Source organism: Neolamprologus brichardi, chromosome 17, assembly GCF_056152115.1.
Source record: "Neolamprologus brichardi isolate AB-2024 chromosome 17, ASM5615211v1, whole genome shotgun sequence".
Lineage (NCBI taxonomy): Eukaryota > Metazoa > Chordata > Actinopteri > Cichliformes > Cichlidae > Neolamprologus > Neolamprologus brichardi.
The window spans coordinates 4,336,046-4,353,122 of NC_142120.1; the positions used below are offsets into that span (position 1 = coordinate 4,336,046).

The 17,077-nt window shown below is 41.6% G+C and overlaps 1 protein-coding gene across 2 annotated transcripts in view; it reads left to right on the forward strand.

Annotated features, from left to right (window-relative positions):
• The window catches only part of sox5 (SRY-box transcription factor 5), a 261,200-nt gene that overhangs the window by 137,400 nt on the left and 106,723 nt on the right, over window positions 1–17,077 (forward strand). For both annotated transcript variants that reach the window (XM_087830275.1, XM_087830276.1), the window contains one exon: window positions 2,160–2,252. In XM_087830275.1, coding sequence (XP_087686401.1) covers window positions 2,227–2,252 — 26 coding nt within the window. In that variant the 5' untranslated portion in view covers window positions 2,160–2,226. The remainder of the gene's footprint in view (window positions 1–2,159; window positions 2,253–17,077) is intronic.

Consider the following 17,077-nt stretch of genomic DNA (forward strand, 5'->3'; position numbering starts at 1 on the left):
CACTGCTTCAAAATGCATCATTTTGTCTTTACCCTTTTCCAATAGAGTAACACCTTTCTGGCTCATGAGAGAATCCTTGATGATTAAATAAGAGGTTTGTCCTCTGCCATGCCAGGCAGACAAAATAAGTCTTAGCATGGTGCCCCACCAGGACACTCCCAGTGTCCACATTGTTGTGTTAACTGGTTTGGCACTGAGATTCATTTTGACCCCAATTTCACCCCATGTCACCTAGAAAACTGCTAAGATCACCAGACAGCACCCGGCACTGTGTGTATTAGCATGTCTATGCTGTATGTGAGTGTGGTACAGTAATCTACCGACCCCGGGCTTTTACAGTAGTGATGAGAGGTAACTGCACTAATTCACTGTCCTACTGTGAATGTCTGGTGCAATTAAGGCCAAGTTGTCAGACGGATCATGCTTCTGTTTTGTTCCTCCATTCTTGTTCTCTCAGTGCCTCCACTCAAAGTGCTTCTTTATTAGGCGCGTGAAATTTATTTTGAAGAATCTTTAAATCTCCTAACGGGGATTCAGACCATGTAATCTGGTATAAAAAAAACAAAACTGGCATGCTTTAAGTAGAGGTTCCAAAAACCGTTTGTTAGATGAGGCTTGTCTAGATTTATTCACCTTTAATGGAGGCAAAAAGTTTCAATGTTCTCCTGCTGCTATTATTTTGAAAATATTTAGAGGTGAGTGACTGGTGTGTATGTACAGTTTAGACATATATGTATTTATTTTTAACCATCTTTGTACTAAATGTATTTATCCATATGTGTGTGCAGGACTAAAAGAACTGTGTGTACATGACTCTGGCATACTGCAAAGCGTAAGGGAATCTGGTCTCCAGCGTCTTCCTTCGCAGCAGCGTATCTCCATCAGACCACAACATGCAGAAATCTGCTTGCTAATTACACCCATATAAATCAGCAGTTGTAATTATGCTAATTAGACTGCTAACTTCCTCTCAGAAGCCTACACAAACAAAGGCGGCAGTATCGGATGATGTGGCGTGTTAACGAGCTTGTCAACTTATCTGACACAAGCTAATTACTCAACGGGACTCCTCTGTGTTTAGGAAGAGGTAACGAAGCTTCTGCTTTTTAAGGTTGCTGCACCTCTGCCTGTGACCTCCTACACCCGGCAGATTAATACCAGCATCTTTCAATGGGATTACCCTGAAGTTTTTAACTGCATCACTAACTGCTAATCGTTTAATCACTCTAGCTGTCTGAATGACAGTTGGGGTTTTGCTGTGCAAAAGCACCTTGAGTACTCAGCCTAAACTAGATAAGGCTATATAAATTCCGGTCCACTTTACTATAAGGAATTGTGAAAGAACATTTTACTTTAAATGGTGCAGATCAGTCACATGAGATTACAATTAACATGTTTGGTTCATGTACATCTCAGCTGGGTAACACTTTATAATAGGCACTTTAAATACATTTAAATTCTTTTCTAGGCCTCAGTAACACATCGCTAGAAGACTAGTCAGCAAGTCCTTGAAAAACACTGGTTGCTAGGGAAAAATGTATATTCCTAACAGGTTGGCAAGTGGTTGTAGGAGGTTGCTGGCTGTTGGATGGTGGTTTCGTGTTGACTTCCGAGGGTTAACTTCAAAATCAAACCAGACTTTGAAGCACATGAACTCAGCAAATAAGCTGATCCGCAGATCTGTCATGTTGGGGATCTACAAATTTTAGCAAGCTTTATAAATATAAATAAAGTTTGTCATTTCAGAAGGAATCCATTTTGCTTTGTGTGTATTTTTTCATTTGAGGGCAAAGGTAGTGATGGCATTATCTGGTATCCAGTGAAGAAGCCACAGGGATTAAAACTACAAGAGACCAGGATTAATTAACATCACATTTAATGGAAAAAAAATGAAAAAGAAAATTATGTGCTACTGTCGTAGTGCGGATGTGTGTTTGTGTTTGTGCCAGTCTCAGGTGTTCAGCTTCACAACACAAGCTTCCAGCTGTCATGACACACATGCACACCCAACATTCATGCACAGATTCACACACACTCAGCCCTTCTCCTGCATATTAACCTTTGCCCTTCTGTCCATCTGCCTGTCTGTCTGTCCATATGTCTGTTGTCTCTCTGTCTGTCTGCATGTTTTTCTGCCTATCTGTCTGTCAATATGTCAGTCTTGCTGTGTGTTTGTGTGTCAGACAGACTGCTTCAGACCCACAAACCTGCTAGAAGTCGAGTGCTATGAAGAACGCCGAGCCTGAAGACAGGTGAGAAAGAAAGTCGGCTCTCATGTTAATTATTTGCTAAAAATAATACTTCAGGAGAAAAGAAAATACATTTGATCCAAAGAAAATACCAAAGTTGGGTTTTTTTATACTTCCTTGAACTTCACTGTTCTCAGAGCAAACTGTACAAACTGACAACTACTCTTCTAAATAGTTCCTACAGAGTTTGAAGCTGTCTTTTGGGGAATTATCCTGTGGTTAGAGGAAACTCACTCCACTCAAGCAGCATGTCATGGCATTGTGATAATCTTTGTTTTATCCAGTACCAATCCTCAGACTTTGGCCTCACTCTCCTTCATCTTTCGATATTTCTCGCTCCAGTGTGCTTTTGCTCATTCTAATTTTGTCCTGTTCTTGGTCAGGTCACATATGGCTTTTTCTTAACAACCCTGTGTAGAAGGCCAGCCTTCAGTAGTCTCCTCTTGAGTGTTGTGTCTGGTGTTTTGCTTGTACTGTTTAATAGAAGTGCCAGCTGAGGACTTGTCAGATGTTTTTTTTTTTTCCAACCTAGAGAGTTTTAGGGTATAATACTGTGCAAAAGTCTTGATCTGTCCCTCATTTCTTGAAATGAGTAATTAGTTGCAGTGGTTTATTAAAACATGTGCAAACACACATGGAAATACAGGATGCAAGGCCAAAACAGAATCTGTACTGTTGTAAAGAGCTTGAACCTTTATTCTTCCAAAGTGCCTGAACTCTCTTGAGGAACTGTCGTGTAGTTTCTTTAAGTAGTCTTCAGGAATAGTTCTCCAGGCTTCTTGAAGGACAGCTCTTCTGTGGATGTTTGTTCCATTCTCTATCAAGATGATCCCACACTTCTTCAATATTGTTGAAGCCCGAGCACCGGAGAGGCCAATCAACATCGGATAGTGTTCCACTGTCTTTATCTTTCCACCAATGCTTTAACTGCTTTTCAGATGGTGTTGATCGTGGTTGATCAAAATATGACCAGTGATCAGTGATAACATCCATAACACCAATGGCTGAAATGCAGCCCCAAACCATGACAGAGCTCCTTTTAAATTGATTCATCGCTCAGTCCAGTTCTTGTGTAATTTGGCATGCCTCAGTATTTTCTCCCTGTTTCCCTTCCATTGAGGTCGTTTATGATGAGGCTTCAGCAAACAGCAGTTGGATTAACTGAAAGGCCCGCCTTGTTGGTACAGAAATGCTATTTTATTTTATATCTTTAAATGTTACATATATTCAACCAAAAAACTGAGAACAAAGATACAGTTTAAAGTAGAGCTGGGCGATATAAGTTTTTTCATATCACGATATGTTTTTTTCATTTCAGGCGATAACGATATATATCACGATATAAGCCAAATAACTATATTTGTAAGATTTAAATGTGCCGTTGCTCACAAGTAAAATGTGAAATAATCAGCAGCTTGTTTTGATTTAAATATTTATTTCCCATAATAAGTTCAACAGGGTAGATGTACTTAAGGAACATGAGACTTTTTCAGATAAATAAAGGCAAATATTGCAAACTACACAAAAGGCAGCCGCTAAAGCGTTTACGTTTCAAAATAGAACAAACAAAACAGACTAAACTGTCAATTCCACTTAAAAACAAAATATTAATTCTAAAAATAAATCTTAGTTTGTTTTACAGAAGAACAAACAAAATTGACTAACTTTTGTCAATATCAAATAAACTGAGAACTAAAAGGAAATTCTCAATCTCTCCTTGTTGTATAGCTTAGCTTTTCAAACAGTTTTAACAGTTATTTTAGTCTGACAAAAGCCGGATGACGAATTAGCGCTTTCAGTCAGAAAGCGATTTATCATATTTCCAGACTTGCTTTCGGCACAATTTACAGTGCGCTACTCTGTTTTTTGTCAGACTTGAAATAGCCGAAATACCTTCACACTACGGAACTTCTCTGGCTCTTCCGTTCGACGATCTCTCCAGCATTGGAACCATCATCCGTTTTGTCTTCGGTCACGCTCTCGGTTGATTTTTCTCTAGTCGGCACACTCATTTCCTCCATTACCAGGGCGGCACGGTGGCTGGCTGCTTCCCAAACAACTACACATGTGCGGCACGTAACAAGTCACGTGACGTGACGCTGCGGCTGTGATTGGTTCGGCTCTGCGGTACTTAATTTGGATTGGCTGTTCTTCCTTCCTTTCCTTTCATCGCAATAGTTTAATTTTTCTATCAAGAAAAAGTTATTTCGCAATACATATCGTTATCGCTCTAGTTTAAAGTATAGTTTCACATATAACATATGTCACGTGAAGACACAACACTGGTTCATGCCAGTATTTTTATGCTTGAATTATTATTCCAAACAAACCAAAAACGTCTGAATTTTGTCAAGTAAAAGGACGGGAATGAAAATAACTGAAAGGGAGCAGAGAAAGTTCTGTCTCTCTTCCTGTTCTTATTACGGTCGGTCTGTTTTTGGAATTTTGGATAGAAGAGATCTTTTTATGGGATATTTTAAGACTATCATTAAACACATTATGATGGACAAACCTAGCCACACTATTTGTTCTGTGACCAACAAAAGCTATTCCAACACAACAATCTGTTACAATAGCATGGCCACTGGAACACAGGAGTGATGGTCACTGTATTCCATTTAAAATCCTAGCTCCTTAATATGTATTTATATCTAATTTACACAAGTTATTAACACTTTAATGTTAGTTATATTGAAAAACAACCAACAAAAGGACGGATAGTATTCACAGCAGCTATAACAAAGCATATAGAAAAGCAAAGAATAAACATACAATCGGTTTTCTTCTTCTAAGGAAAGTGTTTTAATAGAAAAGTAACTCTGTCCTTCGTTACCGATCAGAGTTGTTAAAAATGTTCCTCTGTGCATGACTACCACCTGCTGTCTACCTCAGTCTCCTCCTTCCCTCTATCAACTTCCTCCTCCCTCTATCCTGCTATTCCGCTTCTGTCTTTCCACCTTTTTCCTACTGCTTCCCTCGCAGTCACGTTCGATTTCATGAAGTTGTACTCAGGAATATTTAATGTGTAGCAAGTCCAGATGAAAACTACTGTGTAATGTCAATGGCAGGCCCATTCCTGGTTTCCCTGCTCTCTGTTGTTCCCACCTGATTTTCAACACTTTGGGATATTTGATGATCGGGCCCTTTTCTTACCTCATCTTAATTATTTTACCCTGCGTTACATTGCATGGTTAGCTCCTCTCCTCTCCTCTCCTCTCCTCTCCTCTCCTCTCCTCTCTCCCTCAATCTGTCTCTGTGTTCAGTATGCGGTGCTGAGAGGGCATCATTACGGAGCCCGTATTTGAGTCATTTTGATTTAAGCAGCCAGACAATGGCCTGTTGATTGAAGCAACCAGAAGGCAGACAATAGGGTTCTATGCCACATAATGCGCCACCATTTTTTCTGAGCTCCCCGCTTTCAGAAAAGGGCCCCGGCTCTCCATTGTGCCTCTCCCGGAGGGAAAAAAATGGTGCTTGGGGAGGAGGAATATTTTCCCGTGGTATGTCATTATTTTGCAAATTTCTATTATCTCATCATGTTGTCTTCATTGTAATTGCAGCTAATTAGGAGGCTAGTTAGGAGCCTGGGCTTTGAGGCTGGCTCGGCTGCTGAAAGGAGCCCACCGATTATGGCCCCGACAAGAGAGGAAGCAGGAGAAAAGGGGAGATTAATGCTGTTACCCAGGAGACACTGGCTTCCATCTGCGGGGAACAATGCAGTTTTGTTTTCTCCGGGATCCTGCTCAGATCAACAGAATGGGCTAGCTCGGCTCTACTCTGCTCGGCGACAATGCCCAATTCTGTCTTACCAGGGCTCAGGCAAACCCCCCCCTGTCCTCTCCTTACCTACCCTCCCTACTCTAGTCACTTTACCTTCCCTCCTTTCCTCCTCCTCTTGAGTCCCTTCCCTCCGTCATTCTCGCCACCTTTCCTCCGTTCAGCAGGCCCTGACTAAAAAGCTTAGCACCCTCAGCGAGCCAGCCAGCAGCAGTGACTGAGAGCTCTCACACACCCCCAGTATCAGATGAAAGCGGCGCAATGTGTGTGGATTGAGTTCCCAGGTTGCGGGAGGTCGCGCCCTTGTCACACAGAGCTGCAAGGTTTTACTCCCCAATCCCTGCCGAGCTCCAAAGCACTTAATGAAATAATATACTCTGTCGCTTTTGCTCTTTCTTCTTCCCCTCGTTCTCTCACTCACCACACAGACCCCTTCCCACCCCTGCCACCTCCCTCGCTGAGCCGAGGCAGGCCCCTTGTCTCAGAGCAGGGCCCCCGCAGCCCCTAGACACCTTCTTTGCAAAGAGAGAGAGAGAATACAATGAGAGAGGGAGACTACTTTGGTACAGTACAAACACACAGAGGACAAGCAGGCTAGAAGAAATGAAAGGCCTTTGTCAGGCTTCGTCAGGGGGGAGAGGATACTGAGAAAGAAGGAGAAGAACGAGCGCTTATGGATAGAAAGAGAAAGCGACACAGAGAGAGAGAGAGGGAGGCAGGAAATAGCAGACCGGATCACATGACTGAGAGCATTGTGATCCTGAGTGAGAAAGGTTTGGAGCAGAGCATCTCTCCATCTGGTCCAAGCAAAAAAAGGGAGACGGATAGAAAAACACACCCGAGATGGAGAGAGAGGGAGAGAGGAGCGCAGCATGAGAGCAAACAGAGACAGAATGAGAGAAAGTATTGAGTTAGTGCCAGTGACATCTGCTCCCGTGGGCACAACAATAAAACTCCCTCTAGATCGGCCTCGCACTATACAATATATGTCCACACAATGCATCATTTTCAAAGGCACAAATAAATATGTGTGTGCGCGTTCGTGTGAATGAAGAATGCTCTTATGTTCACCAAGTGTGCCCACGAATCTGTTTAACATTCACCTACACACCGTCTAAATTGGATCTTTATCTTTATGGTGAATATATTTTTGAATACATTTTGTCTCCTTTTGTTGGAATCGGGGGTAAAATAGTTTTGCAGAGCTTTGAAAAGTTTCCTTTTTGCTTAATTGACAAATAAATTAGGGCACCTCGTCGTTCTTCACAGAAGAATAGCATCGTTCTGTGTGACTCACACGTTGTACTCGACTCCAGATGCTTATTTAAATCTTCCACGTGCTTTTGTTTTATTAACGCCGCCGTCATTATTCACATATCCTGTTGTCACGCAATTTTCACTGTTTTTAATAACTCTAAACAGAGGCAAGTGTTGCGTGGTGTGGTACGAAACAGCCTACTTAAGCATCTTGTTTCTAAGTAATTATGGCTGAAGTTGTCCTGTTGATTTGACCCTTGTGAAATTTATACCACAATGAATAGTAAATAGCAGTTGTTTGTTAGTAAAGAATAAGGAAACCGTATGACTCTGATACACCGCCATATATAGATGAACAGACATATAGGATCTGAACATAGCAGCTACTTATCATGTTACTCAGAGCCAGAGAAACACTATTGGTCCAATTAAACCATCTCCCTTTTCTATAGTATACAATGAAAGAAGTCCCTCTATAAATCCTCGCCATTTATTCTTTCAGATTTCTTGCCTTTTGTATGCGACAAACACTTTGTATATATTTTTTCCTCTTAAGTGTTTTTGGCCAAGGATCTGTTTTTGATTGGCTGAGAGATGATTGAAGAGAAAAAGAGTAATTTTTTTTTCCAGTTGGCTTTTGAAAAGTTGGAACTGAATAGTTGGAAAGTTATATGTACCTGAATCAGAAACAAACCCAACAAAACTTTAATCAAACGGCTTGAAATCCTAACAGATTCTGAAAGCGAGCAGACAAGGTAATCTTTGTTGTTTAGGGACCGCGGCGCACCCCTGCGCCATTTATCTTTGTGGGGAAAAATTTCTCCCTGTTGCGTTTAATGTGTAGTCAAAGTGGAGAGGGCGAAATGCTACTCTCTAATTTTGTATGTCATCTCTCTCCAAATCACTTCAAAGACGAGGCCCTTGCCAAAGATTTCCTCCCTTTTTCTCCTTGCCTTTTTCCTTTTCTCTCTCCTCTTTCTTTTGCGCCTTTGCTTGTTCCCTGAGTTGCTGTTGTCACCATCGCTCGGTGCCAGCAAATCGCGGGCATCTAAACAGCAGCACACAATGTCGTAAAAAGGCTCTAGAGTTTTACTTTCAGATGTCACTCCAATAGCACACATCTGCTACGTGCCGTGCATCTGCTAGGCTCTCCCGTCTCACAGAGCCGGGAGTGCTGATTGAACTGAAGACAGAAAACGTCCTCATTATCTCGGGCAATGAGCGAGCAGGGCTCCGCAACAGCCCTTTTAATGCATTTACTCACTTAACTGCAGCCCGGTATTGTGGATACGCACATGCGGATACATGCACGCACGCACACGCAAGCACACACACACACACACGTGTTGACATAAGGAATTGTATGTACATATATGAACACACAAACACATGCTGCCTCGGTGCCAAACGCCACTGTGTCATGAACAATAGTATTAACCAGCTTTTGTGTCAGTGCTTACTGAGAGCTATCCTCTCTGTCTCTGCTGGATATTCCAGCAGCATGCATAAGGCTGATTTAGCGGACTACACGATTTGTCAGTGGGAAAGCAGACAGTGAAAGTCGGCCAGGACAGGTGAATCTGCAACCTCTATGCCTGTGTTGACTCTAATGATCTTTGCTCGTCTGGTGGGAAGAACTTTGGCCTAACTTAAAGAGCTTTAATGCTTATAAACCTATAAAACACCTACATATAACACTGCACTGGGCTGATGAAAGTCATTGATATGGACTGTTAAGGAGACAAATTGAAGCTAACCATTAAATACAACAGTTTGTATTTGTTGTAAGTGACACAACGTCATTTTGCCTCTCTCATACCTACTTTATGTCAATGCCTGCTGCTAAACACCGGAAAAATGCATGTTATGTTATTTCTCATTCATTATCGGAAAAGATCAAATAAAAACAAAATGAAAAAGAAAGCTATACTGCCTTTAGCACATCGTAAAACATTTGTAGGAGTATTCGCATTCCAAGCAGATTGCGCTTTTACTATCATCTGATTGCCAAATTCAAGGAGCAAACAGATATATTTCAATTCATTATTCAACATAAATGTCTGCACAAATGTTTGCAGCTTGCAAAGGAAAGTAAGAGCTGTTTGCTGTCTGTTAGACTGATCACCAGTTCTTGCTTCTTTGTCTGACATCTTGGATCGGGTCATCGCTCCGGCGATTCTAAAAAGGATCAGCTTTTATTTTTAGGATTATGTGACCCTGAATCGTCCCTTAGTTATACTTCAGTAGGCTGGGGACTTCCCCTGCTACCCACAGCGCTCACCTCTTTTTCACTCCCCATGTATTGATATACCACTGCTGCATGTTATTGACTCTCTCTCATAATTTGATTTGTCCTCGTCACTCTTTGCTGTCCTTTATTCTCTTCAGTTCTCCTTCTCTTCACCCTGACATAGCTCGGCTGAATCATTCTTCCTGTTAAAATGCCGTTCTCTCTTCCCTCCTTTGCCACTTGTGCTCATAGGGAAGGTGACTGATTGCTGGGGTTATCTGGTGTTATCAAATGTTACAGGGTTTTTGCACCTTGAGGGGTTGGTGTCTATTGTGAGAGATTAAAAACGCTGAATTGAATTAAACTGAATTGAATTGAACTAAAGCAAATAAGTAAACAAAACGGATTTTGTCTGTGGTTTAGATAATTGTCTCTGACTTAAAGATTGAGGTTGATAGGAGAAATCATACAACGTAAATCATGTTTGTCCTTTTGAGCTTCTGAATACAAGATGCGCAATCAGTGACAACCAATGAAATTTAGACTGGCACAGATGCTGGCCAATCAGATGTCAATAAATGACTTCCTCTCCTGCTCTGGCTCCGCCTCAGCATTTGGTAAATCCTGTTATCACCTTTTGTCATCGAAAATCTGTTCAAGCCCAATCCATCACAGAGCACTGTTCCACAGTTGACCAGAGCCTTGGCTTTTTACCCTCACCTACTGACGCAGTAGCGATAAAATGTAACTGTGGCAACCGTCGCTAGTGACAGACTTTAATAGTCACATTTCCAAGCCTGTTGTCAGTATCAAAATCGTTCCTTGTCCTCTGCTAAGTATGTCCTCGCAGCCCCTTCTCTGACTCAGTGTCGCTACTCAGCACTTACACTGTCCTCTCAGGTGTACCACAACTTCCTGATGCTGTATAGTTTGTACACCATTTATTCAACAGTTCTCTAAAAGCTGATCGTTAATTAAAAATCAATGACACACGTGATGTGTCACTGAGGCTGATTAGGTGGGGTTTATAATGCCGGGACGAGAGACAGCAGGAGCAGGGTAGTGTGCCAACGCAGCCAGCTGAGCTCGAGTGTGTGTAACCTGTATTAGCTGGCTGGAATCGGCAAGGGTGAAGCTGTTCACCACGTTAATAGCTACAGAATGAACTGAGGACACGGTAATAAAGCGATAACAGGACTGGGTTGAGTAGGGGTGGGAGGGAAGGGAAAAGAAAAGAGTGGAGAAAAGGGCTGGATTAGGGAAGGATTAAACAAAAGAGAAACGAGACGGAGAGGGCAAAGAGATCGGGGCGATGGTTATGGTTAAGTGAGGATTGCAGATATATGAAAAACAGGAAACACTGTAGAGTGAGTGAGAGAGATGGTGGAGAGACTATGAAATGAGGGGGAAAACGGCTCATCAGGTAGCAATAGTGGTGTGAATATATTAGTAACTTTAAAGGAGGGCATTTAGTTTGTTTGTAGAGGTTTGTGGGATCCAGTGTGTTTGGCACTCGATCCGTCCTGAACAGCAAATTGAATGATGTCTTATCATCTGCTGCTTCTATTTTAATCACCTGTACAATACTTGAGTGTGTTATTGATAAGATTAGATTAGTGGCAATCTAAAGCAAAGTTGGCAACAGTGTTAAATCATTTTACAGGCAGATAGAAATAAATAATGGCCCACAGCAATAGATGATACGCGACCTTTTCTTTTGCCAAGTGTTCTCACTGCCCTGGCATTTTAGGACTCCTAAAATGGAGACTTTTGGAAATGTTCCTGACCTCATTTTAGATTGAAATCGTGTTTTATTTGGGACGTGCAGAAAAGGATTATTAGAAGCATTATTAGAACAATGTGCACACACACTCAGGTTTGCTACTGATGACTAAAAACCTTCGTTTTTGTCCCCATGACTACCCTGTACTCAAATGTGACCTGTGTTGCAGGTCTTTGTCATTTCAAACAAAGAGATCAGTGACCATAACTTCACCGCTCTTTCTTTATTTTCTATAACTTAAACCAAAACTCTCTGCTTCCTTTTTAGGCTGGCACTTACATGCGGTCTTCAGGTGTATGCATGCTAAAAGGCTCAAATTAGTGAGGAGGTAGCAAGTCTTCACTAGTGCAAGATAAAGAGATGTCAGGCGGTCGACCCTCTATAAGGAACAACTCCTTTGAAATGGTTGCCTCAAAGTCAGGGAGCAGGTCTGCACCACTAGCAGTCGGCTGTCCGCCTTCAAGATGCCAAAAGGGTGATAGAACAGCATTAATACAGTTTGAATGGGGTCATGTTGGGGATTTGTGATAATACAATAGTTACCTGTGAAATCAGAGTCAGAACCTCATAGATTTCAGAGAGAAATTCTGAAATTCCTGCACAAGTAGTAACATAGTTGCTGCAGGCCAATCTTGTTTTTGCACTTGTATAGGAATATAACCAGAATAAAACCAGCTGCCGACCAGTGCACCCTATTGAAAAGAGACATGTAGCAGATGAATCGGTGCATACTGACCCTGAGCCTGGTTCTGCCGGAGGTTTCTTCCTGTTAAAAGGGAGTTTTTCCTTCCCACTGTCGCCAAAGTGCTTGCTCATAGGGGGTCATATGATTGTTGGGCTTTTCTCTGTATCTATGAAGCGCCTTGAGGCGACATTTGTTGTGATTTGGCGCTATATAAATGAAATTAAAATTGAATTGATTTGAATTTTATTATTTGCTTCGAGCCCTGTGTACAGGAGCTGCATGCTAAAAGATCTTTTGTTAAAAGGGTTGGCGTAATAAGCAAATGCTTCAGCCAATACCTTTTGATTAGCCTTGTCTCATGCTTTCTTGCTTTGTGGTAAATCTTTGTTCTGTCTTCACTGAGATATTTGAATGCTAATCAATAAAACAAAACAAAACAAACATATCAAGATAAATTGCAACGTGTTGGCGTGTCTGTGTTTGTGAATTAGGCAGTGATTATTCATCAGTTTCCACCAATCTTGTCTGAGACTGGTTGCAGCCAGACTGAGTTGGATCACGGTTGTTTGCAGATAGGTTGCTTCCCACCAGATGACATGTGCGATTGTCAATGATGTTGCACATTCAACCTGTGGGAGTTGGTCACTGGAACTATTTGCAGTCAGTCTCTAAAAGCAAAATAATTCAGTATATGACCCTTTTCTAGTTGCACGGAGCTTGGCGTCCTAGATTTAGTTTTGTTTCACTGAGACATAAACAGTCACAAACCGAAGATCTAGACACAGGAGTAAATGGAGAAGTAAATAAAGTTCATCAGTTTGCTAGCTACATCATTAAGATCAGGATGCGCTAAAAGAGAGGGGCACTACTTTTACAGCATCTTTAAAAAACAAAGAAATTGCTTTGACAAAAACATTTAAAAATATGATTGTTTTTTTTTTTTCCTTAAAGGTGCTGTGAAGCTCATTTGGATGTTCCACACCAGCCAATTGAGTTTAATGCTACAAATAACTTTGTTTAAAAAGAAAGCTAGTTGTTTGCACTGCAGTGTAGAATGCATACTCTATTTTAGAAAGTAGGCACATTTAAATGTTCGGATTTTTCCTCCTCATTACAGCGTGAGATTGATGGCAGAATAACTTATGCATACAAGACAAACAGTCCAACGAGCAAATTAGGCTTCACCTTATTGCCTTAAAGAGCAGAAAGACGCATTCCACATCAAGAAGAGCTGTTTTTAATGATAAATTCAAATGTTTTTATGTAAATATTGTTCTATTTACATTACAAGTGAGGGGAGTGAGTCCCCCGGTAGACAATTCAGAAGATAAGGTAAAGACAGATGAGAATCAGAACCTCTGGACGGGTTAAATGATTAGATTCCCACTCAAACACAACTGTGTGTGTATGTGTGTGTCCATGTCCGTGGTCTAATGACGGCGCTGTCTGCGGAGAGTGGAACACAGGAGGGAATTAGTCGTCATTGCATATCAAAGGCTTAGCCATTAGAGACACAGGGTAGGGTCTTCCTAATGAGAGGGGTACCGGTGTATGTGTGTGTGTGCGTGTGTGTGTGGTATTTGGCTGGGTCACAATATATGCATACTTAGACACACACCTTCAAAAGCAGCATGGTATATACATATTGTACTTTGTTACACATATTTAGATAGAAGGTGCACCGAACCAATCACCAAGCAAATGAGCACATGCATATGCGTACACAAAGTCAGAGACATACACGGCCTTGCCAGCCCCTCTGGCAGGCCTCGCCGTGCCTCTCAGTGTGGCACGGCGTGGGCAGAGGTGCCAGCGAGATGCCAGGGCTTTGTGTGCCACGCTACATTAACGGCAGCCATCGCACGTACACAGTACACCGCATGCCCGGGGACACAGGACTCACACACCCACCTTCATCTATACATGCATCCCTATCTTTCCAACTCTTCCCCATATGTCTTTACCTTGTTCCTCTTCTCCCTTTATTTCCCTGTGTAGGTGCGTATGTGTGTGTATGTAGGCTGATTGGCGATGCCCTCTGTGCCATCTGCAGCAAGCCCCCCACCACACACACCCTTCCCACTCATCACAAGGATGGGCTTAACCATCTGTGTGCCAGTGTGTTCCCACAGTTTGAAAAGAAGGACTCGAGGGTGGGGGTGGGAGGTTGTAGTAAAAGGTGTTGGGGTTGCCACGGCAGACATTAGAAAATAAAAACGGCATGGCACACTGCATGTTGAGATTACATGAAGTGACATGTGAGCGCATGGTAATAATAGCCTATAATATCCCATGTATAGCTCGCAGTATTATTTGGATGAAACAAACGTAAGACCCTTTATTTTTACCATTTAAGCTTCGGCTTCCATACTTTCCAGGATGAGTTAAAGTGAGCAATAAAATATGTGTAAAGGAAATCGATGATATGGCTTAAAGGTAGCACACATTATTGCTAAGAATAGAAACTAAGCTCTTATGCTTACACGGTACAGAGACGAGAGACGCAAGTAGCTATGATGCATTTTTAATTTTAACGATCATGCATTCATGTTGTAATTGTACTGTTTATTGTTGCCCATATAGATAAGTCCAACGGCCGTGCTAGTGCTTAGCATTACTGCAGGGAAAAGGTACACCGAGTAATTTTCCAACACAGCTCACATGTTAGCTAGCTGATCAATGTTGGCTAATGTTAGCTGCTGTTGTTGAGAAGTTTCCATGCTGCTGTTTCTGGGCCCAAATGCCTGTCTTGATACTCTCTATCAATTTTTCCACATTTAGCTTTTTTCTTGTTTTTCAAAATTAAAGTTTGCCTCTTTTTTCCAGGTTCTCCAAATTTCTGAGTTGTCAAAAGTAGTGTTACACTGATTTCTCAGGAAATTGTAGAACAGCTTCCAGGGAGACAGCACTGCAGTATTTTTAACTCTTAGAAATCCACAACTAAAATTTAAGGATGTCTTCGCATCTAATCTTTTTGTTTTGGTGCATTTGAAATCTTGTGTCTTTGCCCTTTTTATGTTTCTAATTTCACCTTATTTGAATCTTTCTTTTTATTTTATTTTTTTGCTGAGATTTGTTTTCTTGCAGTTTTAACCTCCTAAGACCCGAACTCTTCCACGACATGCATTTTTAATTTCTCTTTGATATTTGGGAATATTGGGGCCCGATGAATGTAAAAACGAAGAATTACCAGATTTTTTTTCAACCTTATTTTTGTTTTTAAGAAAAATAAGAGCCACATATGAGGATATTCATTTAAAATTTTGATAGAACAGTAGCAGTATAATGCCCTCGTAGGTGGATATCGTGCCCATGTAGAGCAAAATTGAGTATTTTAGTCTAAATAACCCAAAATGTGATGTCCACATATGTGGACGCCAGGTCCTAGGAGGTTAAATTTCTTTAAATCTTCAGGATTTTGCTGGGCTGTCAAAGCACTTTGTAAACACAGTTTACACAGTTTAGGTGCCATATATAATGGGATTAAAGCAAAGTTTTACAAAAAAAGTTGATTTAGTCTGTGTGACTTGAATCTCCATGGTGATGGAGAGTATAAGTACCAAAAGTTTCTAATCAGTTAGTCGCTTCACCAATTTGTGTAACTTTACATATCCTGCTTTGGGTTTCTCCATAAAAAGCCAGACTACAACTAGAAAGCAGCTATTTATCATCTTTTCCTTTGACCCAAGTGTCAAAGTAGCTTCTGCATGTCTGTAGTAATGTTTCAACACCTTAGGATTAACTACACATCTGTACTGGCCATAGATCTGGTCATTATTAAAATCTGATGTAAATAGTTTGTATGAAAAGGTAGCGAGCTGTTCTCTGGTAATGATGGTGTGTGGGTGTAAACTGCATGCTGGTTTACGGAGGCCGCTGGGCCGTATGATGTTCAGGAAGCTCACCACAACTGGTGTGCCCATGGGCCAACTGGCTAGGAAAAATCAAGTAGTGCTGCTCTTTTTCTCCGATTTCTGAGTGACTGTTATCTGTCTGTCGTCGTCTTAGCTCTCCGTGCCCGTGTCTTACTTTGGCATATTGTCAGAGCTCTTGCGCTTGTCCTCTTAGCCCACCTGTCCCTCTGCAGACAGCGCGCACTCTCAAACACTTCTGTCTCTTATTGTTCTTTTTCACACATAGTAGTGCTGATGAAAAAGAAAACTCTGTCAAACCTCACACTCAGTCTGCTATGCGATAAGATTAGATTTATTTCTCCAGCTGTGACACAGAAATTGGAAGTGGATTATTTAGTAAGAAAAATGACAGAATTAAATTAAAACTAGTAGGCGTTATTGTTAAGCAAGGAACATTGGGGGGGCTTAAATATATATATAGGCTCAGCATAGCCCTCAGGCAGTGGATAGCACAATCTCTTCTCTTCTTGTTCTCACCAATGGACTTAAAAAACACACATTTAAACAGCCTTCCAGGACCACAAAGCCTGTGTAGAAAATCAGAAAATCATTTCCTCTTCACTCTAGATTTCTCTCTCTTTTCTTCTGTTCTCTCTGTCGTCCCCCTTCTTCGCTTAGAGCAAGTACACAGGGGGCTGCCAGGCCGCATCAATCTGGGGCTGAGCTTGTGCCTTGACGTGGAGAAACACAAAGTGCAGAGATTTGGTGCATAAACATGTGCTCTTAAAAACGGCTGAAGCGAGCAAGGAGAGGGAAACGGTGCCAAATCCCCCCATTCAGCCTCATACCCAAGGAGGCAACATCCTGACAGCTTTGAGCAGGGGGAAAAAGTAGGGGGGGAAGAACGAAGAAGAACGAGAGAGAGATAACAACTGAGGGGAGAGATTGTGATGGAAGAGGCGGGAGAAAGGGATGAAGAGGTAAAGTCAGCTCCTGGGGATACAAACAAAGCTTAGAGTCTAAAAGTGTTAGATTTATGCTGTTTTTTAATATTCAAAAGTATTTTACTGTCTTTTATGATGAGACTAGAAATCAGCCTCTAGTTTGACCTGTCACATCTGTCAGATTTGAAAATACTTTGGGCAGAGAGTTGCTGTTTTCTCCTGCGTCATCTCAGGGATGTCATCCGCTAACCTAATCAGAGTTGTCTCAAGCCTTAACCTCCCATTCAGACCACCTGCA